This window comes from Argentina silus (genome assembly GCF_951799395.1).
Source record: "Argentina silus genome assembly, chromosome: 15".
Lineage (NCBI taxonomy): Eukaryota > Metazoa > Chordata > Actinopteri > Argentiniformes > Argentinidae > Argentina > Argentina silus.
Genome location: NC_139669.1, coordinates 10,191,694 through 10,215,196, shown reverse-complemented (window position 1 = coordinate 10,215,196; position 23,503 = coordinate 10,191,694). Strand labels below are relative to the sequence as shown.

Here is a 23,503-nt window from a genome sequence, read left to right as displayed (position 1 = left end):
GATTTGACCTGTGGAATACGAGTGTGACGTTTCAAACTATTTAGCATCTCAACAACACGTTTCTAATTGGCTGAACGGACAAATGGACAATCATCTCACTCCTCAACGACCGCCAATGTCCAATACTCAACTATCATGGCATACATGGACTTAACAATAACTGTTGATTTTCCTTTTAACTTAAAAAGTCTTGCAGCTATGATTTGAAAATAGGAATTGCATAAGCAGTATATGGATTAACAATACCTACTTATATTTAGCCTTTATCTATTGTATAGGCTGAGTTATCTACACAAAGTATGACCATGCAATATCATTAATCTTTGCCTCCAACAGGGAGTAACAAACCATATTGTGAGGATCACCACACGTTTTGGTGCCACACAAGTTTTGGTGCCATAAATATTAGTGTGCCATCTGCCACCATAACAGTACATCTATGCCACATCAGAGGTCCAGCAGCAGCCACCAGAGTCCTCATTATGCCTCTGTGGCTAATTTACATGAATATTATACCTCAGAGCTGGTGCCACTGGCCAAAGCCATTCCCGTGGATCTACAGCAAAATGCAGATTAACCCCCCAGGACACAATGACAGGATAAGATCTGAGGAGGTTAAACCACTTCCCAGTCAAAGCAATGTTTCTACTGGTGCTACTCTTCCAGGCAAGTGTGGAGTGGAAAGGTTGCAACTGGCCCTGGCATTATTAATTTCCTTGGTAATGCAGCCATAAGATTTAACAATAGCTGACATTTTCAGTAAGCTGAACCAGTGCAATGTCGCTAGGGACAGCCAACCCATTTGTAAACAAAAGCACACAATATGCTTTTAGTATGAGAGCGGAAATGACGCATTTTGTCAGTGCACCGATTTTGAACAAAAAAGCACTTATGGGGTCGATATACTGACTATGATTCACCTATGAATAATGGAGAGACAAGACCCTGTGGTTTTTGCTCTTCCAAAGTGGATAAATCAAACATGGACATCCTCTATGCAGCAACAAAATTAACATTTCCATCAGAAGATGAAAAGGCCTGTGGTGTTTTGTTTTTTTAGGGATGTTGGTCTACTTCCCCTTCAGATGTTGGCTATGCTGAAGCTATCAGCACAGTAAATGAAGCATAAGTGGGACAAAAAGAGTTGTGCTTTAGTGTGTCATTTAAAAGAAACTGTTCCATCAGTCAACAAAAGAACGGGTAGCCCAGTGGCTCGAGGGGGAGGCAGAAGAGAGGAGGCAAGAGAGAAAGGGAAGGAGTTAGGAGTCCATCCAACAATCTCATATGTGATTGAAGTCCCCATATGCTGTGTTGGCAGCATGTCCCCCTTACATGGCTCGGCTGTTCTACAATCAAGTTATTTATCCCTTCCAATCAAGCCATAAGCCTGACAACAAAAATAACATGGTTAAGGTGTCAATCTAATCACCGGCAACCAATATAGGCCTGAATTGTACCTATAGTGTATTTAAAGCCTATACTTTGTCAGGCCTGGATGCGTTGTAACTGGTTGAAGGTTTATTACCTGTTATAGAGTTCACCTGGCACAGGGTGTCAGGTCACATGTCAGCACGCTCCCTTCACAGACCAACTAGAAGACACACCCAGACAGACAGACACACTTAATACAATATTGCCATTGTGCCCCCAGCGAGCAGTGGACACACTCAGGGTTTTGCAATTTGTCTGGGGCACTTTTTGCACCCGTGAACACAATTTGGGGATCATTTTGGGGCGTTTCCAGGGCACTGTCAATCGTGGATGAAAAATTGAAATACGAAATCTGTAAATGTTTCTAATGTGTTGGGCCTACTGGCAAAAAAGGCAAGCATTCACTGAAATAATTATATTATTACTTGAGAGAATGGAAAAATAAAATCTTAGGCAACAACATGTGTAGGCTAAATTCACATTATTGTTATTAATTTCCTAAATGTGATGCAGGCTTTACAGAAATGCATGGCGGGCTAGTTTGTTTGTTGAAATCAACCGGTTTGTGATCACACCACTCTGCAAGAGGATTAGCTAAGCGGCACAAAGTGCAAGCTTTGACCAGTGGTCGGTTCAGGTGAGCTCACACTCCACAGGCACGAACCTCACAGGACCAGCAGGGGGGGACGCAAGGACCGGCAGGGGGGGGCGCAAGGACCGGCAGGGGGCGTTTGACAGTCAAATGACTCGACTCAGTGGGAGTTATGTTGACATGATTTTCAAGTGTTGCCGGCTATGTTTGTGCTTTTTAAGAGAAAACCGCTTTATTCCCAACTAATAACTTCATCGCGGTCAAAATGAGAAGAGGGGTGAGCCTTGACTACCTAGACGTTGTTACGGGTGTGCTGGTGGCAACAGGTGGTTTTTGCGCATTACACAAATAGCTGCTTGCCGTTTATTAGTTGTTGATGATTTCTTATAAAAATGTTGCTTATTTTGCCCTCGTCATGGCAATTTCAGGGGCATTTTATAAACTTTTGTGGGCATTTTTGACCCAACCCCCTGTTCAATTCTGACCCTGACACACATATCATCTCCCCCATTCTTCATCTGGCCGGCTGAGCAGCCAAGATCCCTGTCATGTCCACTCACCATTGCCCTGGTGATGGTGTCTGTGTTCCATAGACACTCTGATCTCTGCAGATCTGCAGCGCAGGGCTACACAGAGTGACATGGAGGGGACCAGTGAAGTAGAAAGCTTGTTTTAAAAAAACAACCCGGGGTCGATGCTTGGACGGCTCTGGCCTTAAAATAAACTGGCAGTACCCTGGATGAGCAATAAGGATGAACCAGGGCTGTGATGCCTGGACATGGGCTCACCCATGTTGAGAGGGAATGGGGAATGACACTTTCTTTTAGAGACATATGGTTTCATATCATTCATCCTGTCAGAAAAACAAGTACTCTTTATGCCAAGGTCATTTCTAGAAGAAGCTACCGTCAAATCATATGCATTTTCTATTGGATCATAGTCATATCACAAATGATGGACTTTGAGATGGGGTTATTGCACAGATATGGAGGAAAGATCCTGGGCTCCTTCAAATGGTCAATAAGTGACACGCTTCAGTAAAGCTAGGCTGTGAGTGCTCAATTCCCTGCTCCCATTACAGACAAGAGCGCCATTTGAGAACCATTTCAAAAGTAATACATCTATCACACATGCATTTCATTTTCATTGAGGCTGTATCATAAGCAATATCTATTAAGCACGTCTACTTGAATCAGGTCTCCATATTTCTCTGTCATGTGCCATGCATCAACATGGCAATTCTCATGACAGGGTGATCACTGTGGATATGGAACCATATTCAAGGCAGTGGATTTGGAGACAAATGCTACGCAGAAACCAGAAGGCAACATGGAAACCAACCTCGCCAACTGCTGTATAGGCATGTGAGGAACAAAGAGGAAAGGCAGAACCGCTCATGTGTCAGAGACATAGAAATGGTCTGTAGCCAGACTGTCATCCAATGCAAGCAAGGACACATTAGCAATACTTCCAGGGGGCAATGATGTTAAAACGCCCCAAAGTCTGGCCGCAACAGCAAAGGAAAAGAAAAAGTTCTAAGTGTATAGATGGTAAGAAATAAGGCATTACCACAGCAATAAAATGTTTCTGGCTGGCTGGCTGGCTGGCTCTCGCATTGTCTGGCATCAGATGAAAAAAGCAATTCCACTGTTAAATTACAGGGAGGGGGGTAGGAGTGGTTCAAACACAGGGAGGGAACGGGGGTGGGGGGGTAGGAGCGTGGATAAAACACAGATGTTGCAGGGAGAAATAGAGTGAGTACAGGGATGGGGGGCAAAAGAGAAGAAGAGAGAGACACAGACAAGGAGGGTGGGGGGAGAGGGTGCTAAGAGACACACACACACACACACAGCATACACAACTACAACATAACACCCTCAACTGAAACCTGACAACATTCCATCCCATCTAATACGTGTTGTTATGAAGGCCTATAGCCATTTAATCCCAGAGATGGAGAAGCCTAGAGCTCGGCAGGAGCAAATGAAAAAAGACACGCACAAACGAAAAATAACTGTTTGTAAACGTATTTCTGTAAGAGAAAGATGGAGAGAGAGAGATGAGAATATGAAAACTGTGTCAGTGCCAGGGCACATTGCTCCTTCCTGCACACCAACCCCCTCTTCTGACAACAGGCTGTGCTTTACTGGCAAGGATCCCTCAGGGAAGCGGCAGGCAGGCAGGCAGGCAGGCACATTCCCTCTCTCTTCATTATGGAAATACCCAGAATGGAACAGGATACATTGCCTTTCACGCCCCCTGACAGCTTAAATGTTTCCACTGGCTTATTTAAAGGGATTAGCCAAGATTTCGGCGGTGATTACATGTGCACTTGAGCCGGTAGGAAACAACAAATCAATTCTGATCAGGTAACAGAAAAAAAAAAAGGGGGAAAAAAAGAAAGCGAAGCCACTTGTGTAAAACTTTCTATTGCAAACTGAACCGCTTAGCAGTTTAAGTAATGTACGTCACTGTCAATAGGGCCACTCCGTTAATTAAATAGTGACAAGAGATGCTATACTTGACATCTTAAAGGGTTATTCATCAGCCAAAAAAAGAATACCCGCCAGCTGCTGAAAGCGGGTATATGCTGGCATTCGCAGGTAAATCTGTACATTTTACCAGCCACTTTGGCGGGTAGCCAACAAAGATTCGCCAATACTATGTTTCAATTTCAAAACAAAACTGGTGCAATCCACAATTATGGCTGCACCTGCCTCCTGCAGCTGACTGTAGCGGCTGTGCATTTCACCCCAGAGGTCTATGAGCTTTCTTAGTTACAAGCAATAAATAAAGCATTAAAGTAAAATTCAACTACATACGACAGCACAAGATGGGAACTTACACTTAATTAATATTTCCTTAGGGATCTGACAGTTCTTTCTTAGCGTTAACATCAACAGCTAAACAGTAGATTTTCTATCATGGCAGTCCAAATATACTTAACAAACCACATTTATTTACAAGAGCCAATGTTCTTGTTTCCTTGCTGCAATAACCAACTAAATAAAATGGAGATTACAAAGCAAACCAGTCCCTGGTGGATTTATCATTTTCTGAGAATAATGGTGTATATTGAATGATGAATAGATTTTGTGTGGCCAATTATTGTAAGCCTAAGATATTCCTGTTACTTAATTGCTTGATAAATGCAGCCAAACATTTGTATTGGAAAAAGATGCGCATTCTAATGTGTGTGTGTGTGTGTATGTGTGTGTCTGTTTTTAAGCAGGGCCAGAGGAGTGTGATGTGTATACAATGCCAGGAATAAAGCTTCACACTCTCCACAGGACTGTCTCAGCTTAGGCAGCAGGTGGCTACACTGTGATGACATCCCAAGCTGCGGAAGTGGAGGGGTAGAGGGGAGAGAAGAGGGGGGTATCGCTGAGAAGAGGGGTACACAAGGGAGGTGAGAGGGATGGGGGACAAGAATAACAAGAGAACAGAGAGGAGACGGAGGGTGGGAGACATGTCGAAAGAAACAAAGGGGAGTGTGATGAGCACTCAAATGAGCCTACCCATCACCCATGTAGAGATGAAGTGGTGGAGGAGTGTGAGGGAGGCGGGGGAAGAGGGGAAGGAGATAATAAAGGACTGAGAGATGAGGCAGTGAGGTGGACCCCTTTATGCTGCCCATCGCAGAGGCACGGTCCATAAGACTTACATTGCCCATGTACTCAGACAGCAGGTCCTGCAGAGCCTGGCGGACAGAGTTGCACTCGGCCACGATGCGCTCCCTGCGGTCGTCACGGGTGCAGGATGAGTCGGCCATGAGGGCGGCGCCACTGATGATGCTCTCCAGACGCTCCTCCAGGGAGGGGCGGAAACGCTCCTCGCTGAATGCCAGTGGGTCCACAATGATTTGTTTCTGCAGAGAGAGAGACAGACAGAAGAGGCAGAGGAGAGGGAGACGAGAGAGAGGAGTTAGAAAAACACAACACTAAATTCAAACACTCCCTCTCTCTTTCAGCCCAGAAAGAAAGGTCTGGCAGGAGACTAGGGGGTGATTTGACAGAATCTGACAGGCCGGCAGTTAAACCTAGAGGGAAGAGTTTGACTGTCTTTATTTTCAAAGACCCCGAGGCCTGCAGACGATACCTATAGTCTAGGGCCCAAAATACGGGTGGCTGAGGCCAGATTTGTAACCGGATGAAATGGATTTGACATCACAAGAGGGCTGTGAATCCGCAGTCTTCATCTCCTGGTACAATCAATGACGGAAAGGACCTTGAAATTAGATGGATTTGTTCCTGCACGTCTCTAAGGGAAATAGCTGGTTTCAATCAGGGATTGCATGAACTAGCTATCCAGTGTTTTCCTTCTGACGCTCATTCAAGTACATAATGGGAAAGGATCTCTTAGTCCCCCCTTTGGAACCTTCCATCACAGTGAAAAAAATTAATAGTAATTAATCGTGGGAATTTTAAATTCCGTCTTATACATTACATTATGTTAGAGGGCCATACATTTCTCAAGTTGTTTTTTGTTTGTTTGTTTTTTTACACCTCAATGTCATTCTCCAGTAAGGAGAGTAGAACGAACAGAAAATTAGTCCAACGAGAAAGCACTGGTCTCAAGGACAGACTGTGGACAACGGAGTCATTTCAGACAGGAGATGAGCCCATGAATATATAATGTTGTATTGTGGAGGCATTCACTTTCATTATACAGACATGTGAGCTACTGAGACCCACTATACCCAAGTTCATAGTGACACACTCCTCTCTTTCATCCAGAAATGAAAGACTGAGTACTTGTTTATGTCTGATTTCATAGGGGTCGACCTGCTCACAGAGGGGACTCGTTGACATGCGGGAGGAGTGTTGCAGCAGGTAAGGTGCCACGATGTTGCTTGGGGCGATGAGGGAGAAAGCAATCTTCACCTGTTAGAAAGACCTCAGCTGCCTCTGATACCATATCGCTGGTAAAATATTCAGCTATTCAGTTGGGTTTATTAGACCACCCTCACCACCACCACCACAACGCCCCCCCCCCCCCTCTCCGTCTCATCTGACCTCCTCCGCTTGCATGTCACGTCGCCATGGCAACAAGCCCGAGTGCATGTGTATGACTCATTCCTGAAAGTGGCCTCGCGCTCAAAATTGGGCACCGGGAAGGAACTGGTCTTGAGAAAATGTGCATGAGCACTCAAAAAACTTTCTGCATGGTCATCTGTAAATTACTGATGCGCAAAGATCAAAGGTGCTGTGATGCGGCTTCTCGCACGTTTCTCCCCCCTCATCTTTCATTTTCTGCCACTTCTTACACACTCGCCACCTAGCTGGGGAGAGAACCGCCTCCGCATTTTGTGAACGCGCTCACTTTTCGCAGCTGTGAGGAGTGACTGAAACACCTTCCCTCACGCCGAGTGAGCTGCCATCCATCAATCCACAGGTTCAAGCCCCTGATGGACCTGTGCTTTCTATTGACTGAGTGGAGGGCACCTGTTGGGAAACATCAGCTTATCTTTACTGCAAAGACACAGTAAAGATGTTATTTATGGCTCTAAGAAATACAGACATGTATTGGTTCAGGATGTTGTGGACAGAAGAATGTTTTCTATCATATAGCAGCATGCCATCAAGATATACTCTAGTGCAGAGTAAAAATGCTCAATTACAGTGATATCAAATGGGGATGCTCCAAGAGCTACCCCTAGAGTTTCCAAAAGAAAGTGGTCACAGATTTACTCTGCTTCAACATTTTAATCTTCATCTTTCAACAAACATGGCGGAACTGATAGATTGATAGGATCAGTAAATTAATAATACTTTTTCAAAAGAATAGGCCTACAGCTCACTGCTTTATCATAGCTATGAAGTTTTCAATAGGAGAGACATTTACCAATTGAAAGGGCTTAGGGAAGACACATTGACTTACAACTCCAACCTTACCACCATCTATAGTGATGTGGTCTTATTGGTCTGAGAAAATGTGGGAGGAGCAAGAGGTCCACTGAAAATGGGCTCTTTCGTATTACTGAATAAATTAACTGGTGGATTAGAAAAGGCCTTCAGATTGATCATAAACTGTGGTCTACCTAGCCTTGGTCATTCAATATGTATCATTATTGTCTGAAAATGATAAATCCACCAGGGACAGGTTTGCTTTGTGAACAATCACCATTGTATGTACTTGGTTGCAAGGCCGAAGATTTATCCCCACCAAACATCTAGCAGTGGCACTTGTTCAAGGTGTGTTCTCTTTCTCAATCAGCTGGAGACTCACACCTCAGACCATTCATAGAGATTAGGAAACAACCACTACATATAAAAGGGATTCACTGTCCACATTGACATTCGAAAATAACCTGCTTTGAAAAAAACACACGGTTGGAACAAGCCTTCCAGTTTCCCCCATTTCCACTAATACGATTGCATCATCACTTTCAAATGGGCAGCCCACTTGAGATAAGAAAACCCCTGTGTCGCTCTTTATTAGCAGTGGTCCTTCAGTGGGTTCCCAAGGGGCTGATGGAGGCTGAGTGATGTGTAGAGGGAGTACAGTTTAAAACGAGAGGAAAAGCACTGCTGATTAGTCCATCGACAGACAAAACAAGGCAGTGCATTGAGAGACACTGACAAACAGCTAAAAGAGCAGGTCTTTGTCCCCAATTCATCAGGGTAATTGCGTTTGGTGTGAGAAAGCTCAGTGACAGAGCCGGTGACTTGGTGACTCATAGAACTAACCAAACCTACAGCACTCATCGTGACTCACTCATATTTTCTACATAAATCATAATAATTAAAGTCTGAATTAAATCTGAATTATTCAAACCAACATTTCAAAAAGTCACACTACATTGCCTTTAGTGTACTCTACTAAGAATAGTGACGCATAAGCCTTCCTTGAAGATCCTGACTCGCCATCACAGCTGTGTGCGCTAACTCGAGTGGCTGTTTGGCGTAACAAAAGCAGCCTGATGATGGAGTGAACGAAACAATAATACTTTCAAATTAATTGCACTGAAGTTCAACTGTGCTTTTCAGGGGAATGGCACTACTGCCAAGAGTGAGGAGAAACATTCTTAATTTGAGACACATTTGTAACCAATTACAAGCATGGCTGGCACACCTTCTCAGTGACTTAAAATACAAGGGCAACAGATACTAGCGCAGAGGAGTTTTAGTTCCCTGTTAACATATGGGTGTGCAATGCATTACATGCAGCAATTACATGCTGGACGTATTTCCACCCCATGTGCTTTATTTTTACCAATTAAGGTGGCCATTAGCTGCAGTATAAAGGTCCTACACATCCTTCCACCACAGAGGGATGTTGCCATGACCACAGAAGACTAATGGGCAAGTACTAATTAGGGGTGTTAAAGATTAAGTGGAAAACTGGTTAATCTCTTAAGGTGTTATTTCATCATTAAGTAATGATTATAAAGATCAATTAAAATGTAAAAATGTACTGCAATCCACATTTTACCAATTGCAAGAAGTGTAAATAAGTTTCACCAGAGGGATAAACATTCCAGTTGGACACACCATTAACACTTGGTTTGGAGAGAAGCAACTATTGTGTCAATACTCTTGCTAGTACTGACTCTTCCTAGCTCTTCTCTGCACTGTGCATGACCCAGGTGAAAATACTGTGCTAGCTGCATTTAAAAGGAGCAGTCCAGTGAAAACTGGGATTTATATCAAATTGTATTCACATTTGGACCAAGGCAGATGAAATTAGCATCACGAAGTATGAAAAATCTATATTATTGCTGTGTTCGATGAGCTTTATCTGAAAGTAGAAGGATCTGTCCTGATTCTGAAGAGGTCTGATTATTTTAGAGCGAATGTGACATGACATCGTCATCGCTCGTTAACATCTGCCAATAACGTGTTGAGTCAGTTTTCTAATCCCTCCCATGAATGCCACAAAAAAAAGATAGGATTTTCTCCAGGTGGATCAACACAACGTAGTATTAAGTATTAAGTGAAATTGTGATGTTATCAACTCATCATTAGTTTGCATCGCGGGTCAGTTTAAAGCCGTTACTGGAAGGCATGAATGGAATGGAATGTTGACACGGAACAGTTCCACTCAAATCACAACAATCGGCAACTTGCCATGTGTGGATTAAAAAAGAACCAATGAAAATAGATTAGTGCTTCAGCAGGAGACTGCACCAAAGGTAGGATTCATGGAAATTGATAGCTAGGAATCCTCACCAATGGTCGATTTGAGGAGAGAAGCATGACGTTGTTGCACGTTTGCATATTACCACGCCCAGCCAGTCAGCAAGCTCTGTTTTCCAGATAAATATAGGCATAAGTTAAAGCAGTTTGTATTATTTTCACAAGAAATAGTATCACATAGCAGTTTGTTGTTACCTAGGGATAGTTTGTAGCTAAAATCAGAACAATTGGAGTTGGCTGGACTGCCACTTTAAGTGAATTTCTCCATTAATTTTTACCCCTTTCATTAATTCTAACCTTAATTCTAACCTTCTAACTTCTTCAGTAAATGTACAAACTCTTGCCTTTCATGGAGTGTCAAAGATAAGTTAAAGGAAAGATTGCAGAATAAGGTTGCTGTTAAATATTCTGATTTGTTTCATGCTTCCAAGTAAAAATACGACATATCACTTTACTTTTGAATTTGTGGGGGAAATGTATATTTTTTGGAGACAGAAGCTCCGGTTGCTTGGATGTTCTGTGAACAGCAATCACTTTCTCAGCATTTTTTTTCTATCACTTTCTCAGGATATTACAAACAGGACTATCCAGCTGATGCTGTTGCCATTCCAACACAGCATGAGGAGGTCGACTAATAATATTATACATAGCGGAGATTGTCGGTTATTTTTATAATTTATTATCTGGGAGATGGAGCAGCAATATCTAACTGGCTAGCAATCAGACTTGTTCTCCTCGACATCAAAATCTTCCCTTTAAGTTTAGCCAATGTCCTCACGTGACCCTGACAGCCATATTCACAAAGTCAAATTTGCAACCCAAGCCTGGAATAAACTCTTCGTGGTCAAATGCACAATTTTGTTTTGGTCCCAAAAAGAATTAATCTTATTCAAGCGTGGATTACAGGGGCATCCTGGATTGCGTTCAATCAAATGTTGGATAATATGTCAAAAGCTTTTTAAATTTGAGATTTAGAAAACATATTTTTCAAAGCACGAGAGAGTTTAAACTCAGGTAAGGGTAACCTCAGTGTTACGTCTCTTGTTCACGTTCTTGTTCACGTCAAGACCTGAAGAGGGGATGCTGCATGCATGCTGTGGGTTAGTACAGGGAGGGTAGTGGGGGTGAAGAGGTCTTAGGAAGGACTGTTAAGATGTAGCCTGAAGAGATGGGTTTTCAATCTACGGCAGAAGACCTGTAGTCTTTTCCTCATCTCAAGACATCGTGGTAACAACATCTCAGCATGCCCTTCCTCTTCCTGAATAGAACTGTGGAATTTGGGGTTTTGTGGGAGTTTTCTTCAGAACGCAGCAGCGGTAAAGATAAGCTCTGATACCAGCGTGATCAGAGGAATCACAGCACTGCGCTTTATGAAATGTCAATATTTAATGAGAGTGGGCATGGGAAAGGGGGGTATTTAGAATTGATCTCATATGAAAGATGGAATGTGCCCTGAAAACCAAATAGTAAGGACAGTATTGGTTCTGCTCTTTCTTCCAAGTTTACATTGATCATAATAAAATAATACAATTTATTTTTTTGAAAAGCACCTGCTATGCAAAAAACACAGTGTTTTAATATTGTCAAGTGCTGAGATCAGTGCAGATCAATGGAGGGATCTGAGGACAGGAGAGGAAGCCATCGATGGCTATTGAGATGGCAATAGTCCCCAAGGATGTGTCCCAAAACTTTGAGATGTCTCCTCCTTCCCTTCATGATCTAAAAGAGAAGGATGGAGGAGGAGAGGTCCAACCTTGGGCAACCCACATTCCCCCCACCCATTGCACTCAACATGTTTCCTCTACAACTGAATAGCCCCCCCCTGCCTGGGTGAAACATTGCACTCACATCGAAGTTGTTGAGGGCGTAGGCCAGCTCGCCTCCCCCTACAGTATTGTTGAGGGCTGAGTCCTCGGTGGTGGTGGCCTGGGCGGCATTGGAGATGCCTGAGACGGCGTTCTGCAGCTGCTTGTAGATGAGGTCTCTGTTAAGCTTGTAGGCTGCCACGTCAGGGTGCTGCAGGCAGGCACGGGACGCCGTGTACAGCATGGGGATGTTCCTCTGCAGGACCCCGCGGGCCGCAGCCATTTGGTCCTTATGGGTCACATCCTTCAGCTCCTTGACATGGGGGAGTGGGGTAGAGGAAGGGACGAGGGAGAGAAGGAAGGGCAAATGGGATGAAGGAGCAAACCAGGGAAGAGCAAATGGGGTGAAAGAGGGAGACGGAGGGGGAGTGAGAAAGGGAGGGGTGATGATGATACTTTAGATTCAAGACTGTCATGTTATGCCCTTCTGGAAACACTTAAGTGTGATAGAGCTTGCTCTGAATGGCCCAGATTCATTTGTGTCCCTTGTGGTAATACACCACACAGTCATAATCAGACCATTAGAATAGGCCTTTGCAATTCAATGCATAGCTGTTCTGCATATCTAAGCATTATAGACCTATTGCCTTTTTATAGAAAGGCAGAGAGGTAGTAGTAACCATCAGCTAGACATAAACTGAAGGATTAAATAGGCGCCTACATTAAGGAAAAGAAAATTGGTCTTCCCACTTGTATCCATGCACTGAAGGTTACATTGCAGGTGTTCAGTGGGAAGTGGAGACACAAAGTTGAAGTTACTCAGAATAAAGACAGCATTTTCACCAACTGGTTCGATTAATTATCTGAACCATAACACAAGGGGGAATGAATATACATACAAAATAATTGTCTAAGACAATAGCGGCATTCACAACACATTTAATCTCTGTAACAATTAGCATGGTGAGAATTCTGTGTCCTATCTTTACAGAGAAGTGACGCTCATCCTATTACTCAGTTATGTCACCTGGAAAATTCATCATGAAATGCACTTCACTGTTGACTACAGCTTACATGATAGGGAAAAACCAGGCACCCAATTCTCATCTCAAGGTAATCGGTTTTGTCACCCATGCCGCATCGAGCCTGTATACCCCCTCCCTGGCCTTCCACCCCTTCCAACTGGTAATAAGGAGATTGTTCATGCTTATGCGGATCTAATCTCACAGCAAAAGCATGAGGCACTCTCTTACTCACCCCTCTCTCTGTGGGTGAAAAGTATAATTCCACAGAAAGTAAGCCACCTGATAACAGCTATAGAGGTACTCACTCACAGGGACCTGCCTGACCAACACCCCATTGGCAGCCCAACTAGGTCAAAGCCTAACCCTAGCCTGAACCAAAGCCTTATCAAATGAGAAATCCAACATTGGTTGGTTTGTCGGCCGTGTCCCCTTCCTTTATTCCCTTGAGGCAGACGGTACAGTACCTGCTGTCTCTTGGCAGCCATGATGTTGAGCTTGTCCACCTCAGGTTTCAAGGCCTTGTACTGGATCCCCAGGTCCTGCTCTGTTCCTGCGTTACGCACCTTCACAAGGTTCTCCTCCACCTGAACAGGTGACATTGGAATATTTGTTTGTCAAAAAGGTTAGGACAAATCCATTTCAAATATGTATTCACATAATTTCATAGGCAAGTTATTAAAGTCTAGGGATGAGAGATCAAGATTTTTGGTGCAATGCTCGCATAAGTCAATCACAGTATACTTCAACTCCGGGATGGGCTTATCTGACCACATAAATTATTTTTTTAAATCTCTGCAAGGGCAGCTTCTTCACTGTGCTGCCGTGACTAGAATAATAACTTCAGGTACAAACATGACTTTCTGCTCTACAATACATCAAAGGGCATACAGTAAATGATTCAACAGCACTAGCTCGTAGAACATATGTGAGGCCTACACTTGACCTCAGACCAAATCATATGAAGTGCATCAGCACAAAGGAAGTAGCTGCATTGTACATTGACGGTGAGAATTGGAAAGAGAAAAATCAGTCTTCCTAAAATGGTGCCATCAACTCCCCCCTCTCCTGTAGAATACAAGCCCGTCCTCGTCAGGTTGGACAGCAGAGCAGTTGCACTGACTCACTTCGCCACATATTAACATGATGTGATAGCTAGCTTACGACCTAGACATTCATTTTCACACTTTGCAGTAAGAAGCTCCCCAGTTAGTCAAAACTAGGGCAAGCAAGAAATCTCATCAATAAACTCATGTCTAGGCTACTAACACATTCAGAGTCGCCCGTGAGAATTGATCAAAGATTAAATTGAGGATTACATGTGGAGTCCACAGCACCCAGCTTGTTTAGAGGCTCTAGCTGCCTTCTCCATCCCTTTAGGCTGCCTGTGGCTGTGAAGCCACTGAGCTCATCTCGGGCAACACTAGTCCGACTGGACGTTGGCCAGCGCAGTTCCCTGTGGCATTGGTTGTCTGACAGCCAGGGAATGGCAGGACATGGAGATAATGAAGTGGATGGTTCTAGACAGAGCTATGATAAGATATGGTAAGGGCTCCCAGTTAGAGCCGGCTTGACGTTTGAAAATAACCCCAATTGGATAACAGGGTGGGGCCCCTACCAGGCATATTTGTGGATGTTTTCCGACCTCAGCCACAGAGAGTACTGCAGGTTTTTTTTCTAGCAAATGTCTTTCTGCTTTGCTTCATATAAAAAGGGACACTACCCCCTTTTTTTTTTTAACATCACATTCATTATCTCCAGCACCGTACCAGTGTCTACATATGTGAAAACAGCAATTTTCTACGTTCTGTAGTCAAAAAGATAACGACGAAAAGTCCTAAGGAAATTACCCCTTATGATGTCTTGGGGGAGGGGGGGGGTAAAAAGAAATATTGAATTAATTGATTTTCAAAACTATAGCCATACACACACTCCCACTGGCTGGAATCTCATTGTATTTTCTGAAATTAACATAACATCATAGGGGGTAATTTCCTTAGGACCTTTTCTTATATCTCTTTTACTACAGAACATTGCCTAGAAAACTGCCTTTTCCACATATGTAGATACTGCTATGGCCCTGGATATAATAAGAATGTGATGTTAAAAATGGGTGATGTGTCCCTTTAAGTTCATACCATATAATTTCAACAGGGGAGTAACACGATATGTTTGGCAAACAACTGCAGCCATTTCAGAAACTTAAACAGAATAATCTTCCGTGTTTTAACTGCTCACACAATGACCTCACCATCTATCCATGTGTGATTGCATCAGTTACTCATGTTGATAAGAGCTCAAACTGAAACTACCATGAAGAGAAGACGACATTTATTTTGCCTTAAGGAGCTTCTTTGTTAAAGTTCTTTGTTAAAGTTACTTCTTTGTTTAAGGTTGTGATTTGATTTTCCAGGCAATAAAGACCTGAATAGCAGCAAGGTGTAGGTTCCCAATTAAATGCTACCAGTAGCACTTCATTTTAAAGCACTGCTTCACGGGTATACCTATTTACTGGGTGCTTTCTTGTACTTATTTCAAATAATTAAACACAATTGTTACTACCTGGTCCAAATGCTACCCAGTAGTGTAATTAATCCATAAAGAAATGACCAAGTAATTCATTGATTACTGTGTAATGACCATTTTAGTTGAATTCCTATGACTGACTAATCATTTATGTAACCCATTACATAAATAAATGACATGAGGATGAAGAACCTAATGACATCACTGGACTTCAATATTTAGGGTCATGATTAGTGAAGCAAAGGTGCAGGGGTAGTTTGTCTGTGTGCGCCTCACCAGTTTGAGCTGCAGCAGTAGTTTGTAGACGTCAGACATGTCGGCCAACACCAGCAGGTGAGTGACAGCTGAGAGGAGGGCCCTGGCAGCACGGACCATGTTCCCCCTCTTCACCGAAGAGCAGGGGTCCTCTGCAAACTCCGCAGATGCCTGCTTCATGGAATCACCTGTGAGGAAAGACATGAAAGACGTGTTAGGGCTGTCCCGGACCAAAAAAAATCTTGGTTGACTGACAGGCTTTATGATTCAACATTTTAACTTGTATTTTTACCTGAACACAATAACTGAACACAAACTTGCTATGATAGCTATGTGATTTTCTAAATATCAGACAAAAAATACCTACTGGTATGTTCATTTAAGCTGCGAGTGGAATACAGTTTCCGGTAACTAAAAGTCAACTTCAGGAGCGGATTTCTCCAAATCAGTGTTCAGTAATACTCAGATGTAACTGGCTCTTCTCACTCATTATTGGGAGTGGAGAGACATTTGGCATGGTTAGAAAGTTGAGATTCTGATCAGCAATCAGAACTCAAAATATGTTTTGGGGTCCTAGCAACTGAAAATGATCAATAACATCAATAAACCATACAATTCGCAAAACACATTTGTCATAGAATAATATTCGTTTTAATAGTGTTGCACCATTTTTCTAAAACAATATAACCGTCTATCGTTTCACCAACACAATTGCTGTGCCATCCCTGGTCTCCAGAATGGATGAATCTGCTTAGACAGGCTGGACCTTTTTGTGCGCAGCTCCATGAGAAAAAACACAATTAGTGACTACTCAAATAAAACTAATCTCAGTCGACTAAGAGCAAAACCACCAAATAGTCGACTAAACAGCCCTAGACTGCATAATACAATTGAACATGTTATTGTTTAAACACTAGGCTATATTAAAGGAGTAGAAGCGATGGATGTTGACATACCAGTATTAATTTGACATCAGCTTCAATTTGCATTTAATAATGATGATACCCCCCGAAAAGGATGATACCCCAATAAGTGGTTCCAATATCCTGATTGGTTCAAAGGTGCTCGTAACATTAAGGTTGTGGATTTGACTCCTGGTTGGGCCTGTAAACCGCTTTGGATAAAAGTGTCTACTCATTAAATGACTGTATTACATAACATCCTATTGAAATCTCTTTGGAATCTGTTTGAAATGTGTCAAATGGAATGGAAAAATCCTGCTAGCTTAGCTGAGCTTTGGCAGCAGGTGTTGCACTCAGTGGTTCGGGCCAGCGCTGATGAGGGGAAAACTGGAGTGGAATCACTGGTTCAGAGTGTGCCGGAGCGTACTATTTTAATCAGACCGGAGGCATCAGATGTGCGAGGCAGGTTCATACCATCTTTTCTAAATCATGCTGCACTCCCATTCGTGCCATGTATAAAACAACAGAGTACCCATCCATCCATCCATCCATCCATCCCTCTATCTATCAACATGCAGACAAGCTAAGATTTCTGCATGCAATGTTCCTCAATCTATCTTGGCACAGGTGGAGCAGAACCCCCCCCCCCCCCCTTGAACATTTTCAAGCCAGGAGCCAATGATTTTATTTCAGGGGTCCTTTGCACCCTGTGGTGACAAATATTCAGAGGAAACACTGTGGCTTGATTCACATTCTCATCCATGTTTCAGTGTTCCCTTAGAAGACCTCACTAAGGCCATGTGGAAACGGACACCCTCTTCCTTGTCCATCAGTCCGTCTACAAACTCGATAAATAATTTCTCATGACACTCTGGTCCTTGGCGCGCGGCGACATGCAAACTTAGCCATGCTGCAGCTAATTTGTTGGGCCCAGAACTCTGCCAGAACTACATTAAGGGAGAATGTGGCTTCCTCTATCTTCATATTTGTCCTCCCCAGTGCAGACTACTTACTCTGAGCCGACTGCTGGGACAGATAGCAAATGCCTGAGCAGCCTGAGTGGGTTGCAGGCAACAAGTTAATTGCATTAGAAAGTCTTCATTTGAGATGAGGGGAAGAGAAGCAGCCCGCGCTTTCAACCTGCCGGGCGAGGGTCAACTTGGAGTCAAATAGGCCAGACAAACACGCACAAATGTAGACATGCGCGCGCGCGCGCGCACACACACACACACACACACACACACCATTCATGGCCACTGACCTCAAACAGACATGCATACGGACAGCCAGTGAGTGAGTGAATGAACATATGTAAACACACACACACACACACACATCTAAAAAGGAGGTCAAATCCTTAAGAAAGACTCTTGGTCTGATTTGTCCAGCACTACACTTTGTCCCACATTTGAAAGGCCTACACAGTTGACTGGGCACACAAATTAGGTTTGTAGCCTCACATTATAGACTAGACAGTAGACACACAAACAGTTTTCTTAATGTGCAGGGACACATTTTGTGTTTATTGCGACAAGCTCAACTTTAGAAGCTGTCACACGGCTATCAAGGCTACGAAATCTAAACGTTTATGTTCAAACTAAACCCATGAGATGGGGTCGTTTGTAAAATCGTTGTTCTGTAAAAGTCTAAGTGGGCCAAGTCAAAAGGTAAAAAAACTATTTGTGCCTCATCTGCCATGAGCCAAAAATAGGTCCAGACAGAATGTGCGGTAACTTGTTATTACTACTTTTATTCAACAGGTAGTTTCGAGTCATTTCTGGGATCAGTCTCCTTAAATTCCTGACTATACCTGAAAGCCTACAGTGAGACGTTCTTACAATTTCTGACATTTTCAGAGCAACGTTTCTCCCACCATTCCCTCTGCCCGCCTAGAGAGACTAGCCTTAAATGGTTTATTTGGACAACAGAAATGTCTGTGGTCCTGGCTGGTGCTTCGAGAGCCACTGGGGGACATACAGACTACTAAGTGGTAAGAGGGGTGGTTGATGAAGATAAGACACAGCACCCACACCATTTCATCTATAAGTACAACACATCTCAGAGATCCTGACTGCTATATCCCCAACTGAAAGAAAATATGTTTCTACGAATGATGGACCACGCATGGTTTTCACACGCAGTTCCCCACCGTCAGGCTGCTATTTCTCCCAGTGGGCGAGATCAATAAGGCCATTTTCACGAGGCAGATAGTGATCAGCACCTCCTTTAATAAACTCTCATCCATCTCCGCTGGACTGACGCTCACCTACAGCCCACCAAGCGCGTGATGAAATGATTAAAATGTATATCACACAATAAGCCACAGCAGCAGTTGGGTGACTTGGAGAGAGAGGAGGGGGGCAGTGAGAGAGGAGAGGCAGAAAGTACGAGAGAGATCAGTCATCATCAATCCAGTTGCGAAATTCTGATGCTTCAGGCGAAGGTCTGACTGTTGAATTAATGTATGTTTTGTAATGTACATGAAACGTATTGTTGGTAGTGGTACAATATTGACTAGAAACCTTAAAACAAGATGAAGAAGCCAACACTCTTATAGAAAAATACTCTAACATGCACGTGTAGTCCTCCCCAAACCATATCTGCCTTTTTTTCCTCCCCCATTTAAACAGCTGGTAAGCCACAGCTGGGTGAAAAAAGGTTTTTGAATCCGGGGGAGGGTTTAGCCTCACTCAATGGCAGCATTATCAGTCTGACCACGCTCGGCTGAGCAGTGTGGCATAACTGACAGCCAGGCCTTGGCACCAGCTACCAACAGTCTCTGAATTCCTGCCCAATGACAGCATACCAAAGCTACTCTGACATTCCCGGGCACTGAGCACACTGCTGGCCGTCTACTGACACCTCGTCCTCATCCACCCCCTTCAACCCAGGAACACGCAGGCAGTGGTGTGTCTCAGAGGCTACATGTCTGGAGAGGGACACAGACAGTCACAATGACATCACTTCAACAAGTGATAACAACTGGTCTGAAGTAAGGCTTGACTAGTCTGCCAAATGCCACCCTCATATCTGGAGCGGAGGAGTCATCTCAAATAGGGGGAGGAACGAGCTTCTGTCGTAAGACAAACCGCAATTTCATTTGACGGTGATTTGATGGCGGATTCCTGACTCAGAGCTATGGGAGGCGTGAAATTCAATTTGAAATGGAATGTGTCGGTGTAAAGTCTCAAGAGGCAGGTGGATATAGCCATTTAAAAACATCTGAGATCATCAATGACGCTCCCACCCCCACCCGCACCCACCCACCCCTTTGCTTCATGCAGGAGTTATGAGATCCTTGTAATTTCCGTGGCAACAGCGAAAATAGAATTCATCCAGAGTGAACTGGCAAAGTGTATCTACAAGCTGTTTGCTAACAGCTTGTGACAGTCCCTCTTTAGCCCAGAAGTTAGCTCACAACATACCTAGGATTAGCAAACCAACAGAAAACATTTTAAAACAGATGCCATGCTAATCCACTTTGCACCCACAAAGATGAGCAAAGCTCTGAAACTGCTATCCCTGCACATTTACCTGCAGGGCTAATCAACTCACAGATGATGGAAGAAGACGCATGCACATTATTTAAATAAGAGATAAGGAAGACGATTCTCTCCAGCAGTGTGTTATTCTCATTCAGTGTGCATCAATATCAACATGGCAAAACAAGCTATTGAGAAACGAGATGCAGAACAACTTGACAGGGCATGGAAGACATTAATAACACAGGACACTGATGAATAAAAACATTCAGTGGAAGTCAGAAGCAGAAACAAGGCCAAACGATCTAACAGGCTAATAGCAGTGTCGTCGTCCCCCCCCCCCTCCCGTGTCCCCCCCCCCCCCCCCCCCCCATCACTACCTAATTAAGAGAGAGCCTCCCACTTTCCTGTCTCCCCAAGCATAAAAAAAATGATCATGGTAAGACAAAACTGGAGGGAACATTGATCAGGACGAATGCATGATTAATCTAGCTCTGAGAACTCTCATCATCACAGTGGAAAGTACCTCCTGTAATACACTGCCTAGAAGCCAACAAAACACAGCTTTATACAGGTGAGCATTCTGGTGCATCGTGGCTGTTGTGACATCACTGCCCACAATGATAGTGGATGAGGTGAGTTCCCCCCCCCATACAATGTTAATCGCTTTGTGCATCTGTGTAAGGTGGAAATGCGCTATATAAATCCAAGCAATTATTCTTACCTTGCTTGCGGACATCCTCCACAGCGGCAGTGAGCTCGTCCTTTAGAAACTGGCTCTCCTTGGCGATCTTCTCTCCTTTCTCCAGGAAGTTCTGGGTGGCATTCTCCACGGAGGCTGCCAGCACATGGGCCTTCTTAGAGCGCCCCTTCTTCTTGTTGGACGGGCCTTTGTTGCTGGAGTTCACCAGAGTCGTGACCTATGGCAGGATGTTCCAATATAAAAAGGTGACAAAGTGAGATGTAGGCTACACTGCTCATTTATTAGTATGCAGGTATAGGTTCTCTTGTTTCTGGACTTTGAGTTGAGCTCTCTCACTATGAGGATTCAAGTTAGCCTTAGAAAACTATAGACGTAGGCATTGACTACAAGCTATACTAAAAAAATATTTAACCAGTTGTTAATGAATGAATAGGCCTATTGTTTAAAAATGCTATGAAAATGTACATAGGCTATCTTACCTGAGTGACCAACGGCTCCAACAGTCTCTCCACAGCCAGCGTACGGATCTCCAGGCTCTTTGGGTCCCATTTGAAATTGATGTTTGCGGTGTTAATGGTTGTCATGTTCACAGATTCTAAGGGAGAGAATAACAGGACTGATGAGCTGCTCAGCCCTATACAATGACACTAGGCTCAACGTTGTGAGACAGAGTATGTCTACAAGAACTGCAAATGATCTAAATAAAAGCCTGAATCCTAGGCCAACCAATGTGTTTGAAAAGAGTCTTCCAGTCAAAAAAGTTGTATATAGAACATAATTTACAAGATTGCATGTCGAACCGCTCTTATAAGCCATGGTTTAGATCAAATACCATAATAAATATTCATCCCATTTAGAGACAGGGCTCCCTCCATCACGGTTAGATTGACAGCCATAAGCGGAGCAGAGTAACATTGTGGCCCATTTTCGATTTTCCTTTTCAGGCGGTGACTGCAGCTCTATTGATTAGCTATCACGCATTGAGAGGCAGGGATAATCAGCGAGCCCTGGGGGTTGAGCGGGGGCTGGACGCCTAGAATGAGAAGTTGGTTGGCTCTAGCTGTGGATGGGGGGGCATTAGTGTGTAGACACTAGGCAGAGGAGAAAAGTAGGCCAAATGCAGAAATAATGACAAACCAAAACAGGTTATACCACTACCCCATGAAGTTTCTCTAACCGGTATGCCTATGCGCTATTCCTGTGTGCACAGATTAGTTGTTGTGGTCGACCACGGCTAGAATAGAAGCCCAGGCCCTGTGTTTGAGAGTTGTCTTACTTTGGGTCAGAGAATAGAAGAAAAGAAAAAAAAAACGTTGAAAATGCTGAGAGAAAGTCATGTACCGACTCATTCATTTCATAACGTGACCAACTGTAGGGTGGGTAGGTGAGTCGGGGTAGAGGGTGTGGTACAGCAATCATGATACTGAATCACGCTGGACGCGCATATCAAAAGCTGAAAGTTTACACGGAACAATTGAGAATTAAATGGCGAATGAAAACATTTTAGTTATAGCTATCGGTGGTATAATATAAGTGGGTGCCACTGAAACTAAAAGGCCTACTACAAACTTCAGGATGAGAAGTTAGCTTGCTAGCTTAACTGGCTAATAGTTATGACGTCACGTAACTAGCTAACATTCAAAACGAGGTCATGACCAAAACCACATGATCGATTATAGGTAGCTAACTAGCTCGCAACATAAACACAGCACGTTTTGTTTGACGAAATACCTCACTTTTATCATCAGATATAGCTATCAGCTAGTTAGCCTATTATCCCAGTTATAGCTAACTAGCTGTTGTTAGCCCAGGTTAGCCTCCCATTGGACGAATTGAGTTTCGCACTTCGTGTTTAGTTACTGATAAAAGAAAATGCGACACTTGTTTGCCCAACTCAATAAAAACCAACTAGAAAACAACTCATGACCAACTGTCGAAAATGTTAAACAACTCAAACTTTAACACTGAGCAAACTTACCGAAAGTCAATCCACTTGAAAAAACTTATCCGGAAAAAAAAATAACCTCAAAATGGTGGAATGGAATCAGGACACGAATTCCTTCCGTGCCTAAAAGTTTTCCTCTTTCCCAACTACTATGGGCACTCCCTCGGGATTAAGCGATAATGAAGCTCCGATACGATTGAGAACTATCGACAGCCACAGCGTGAGTGGCAATGAATGCTGGAATTTAACGGCAAACCGTAACTTTACTGAAAGTTTCGGTGAAGAATGTTTCGATGTTCGGTTTGGCTCTCAACAATGGGTAAAGAGAAGGGGGGTCAATTTCCTGGACTTGCGGAAGGGCAGGGTCTAACATGGGACAACAATGCTATCAGGTGTTAGGGCGTGGTGCTGAAAGGACAGCAACCGCCCGCGTCTATCGGTGACCATATAAGGAATTTGTTGATTTGAGGAGAATATAGACATTTAGGTAAAGTAGCCAGGAGAGAATAGAAGTCAGTAGATATGTTTTCCTAAACAGTTGTTGTATTGTAAAGCAGGTGGTCATGACTAATATTTCAGGAAATGCAGAGGAAAAGATTTGGTAATTGTAAAAATACAGGAAATTAACTTGAGCACCACAAATCTACTGCACTAACCAGGTTTGCCAGCACACTCAGCATTGACTCTTCCTGCTACAGTACA

General features: G+C 43.5%; 1 protein-coding gene across 1 annotated transcript in view; it reads right to left on the bottom strand.

Moving 5' to 3' along the window:
* The window catches only part of ctnna1 (catenin (cadherin-associated protein), alpha 1), an 84,948-nt gene extending 61,836 nt beyond the window's left edge, over positions 1-23,112 (bottom strand). Inside the window, exons 1-7 of the mRNA XM_083686666.1 lie at positions 22,835-23,112; positions 21,336-21,451; positions 20,878-21,073; positions 15,791-15,957; positions 13,456-13,575; positions 12,010-12,279; positions 5,688-5,891 (exon numbers count right to left, since the gene is read on the bottom strand). Coding sequence (XP_083542792.1) covers positions 5,688-5,891; positions 12,010-12,279; positions 13,456-13,575; positions 15,791-15,957; positions 20,878-21,073; positions 21,336-21,440 — 1,062 coding nt within the window. The 5' untranslated portion in view covers positions 21,441-21,451; positions 22,835-23,112. The remainder of the gene's footprint in view (positions 1-5,687; positions 5,892-12,009; positions 12,280-13,455; positions 13,576-15,790; positions 15,958-20,877; positions 21,074-21,335; positions 21,452-22,834) is intronic.
* Positions 23,113-23,503: the final 391 nt, after the last annotated feature.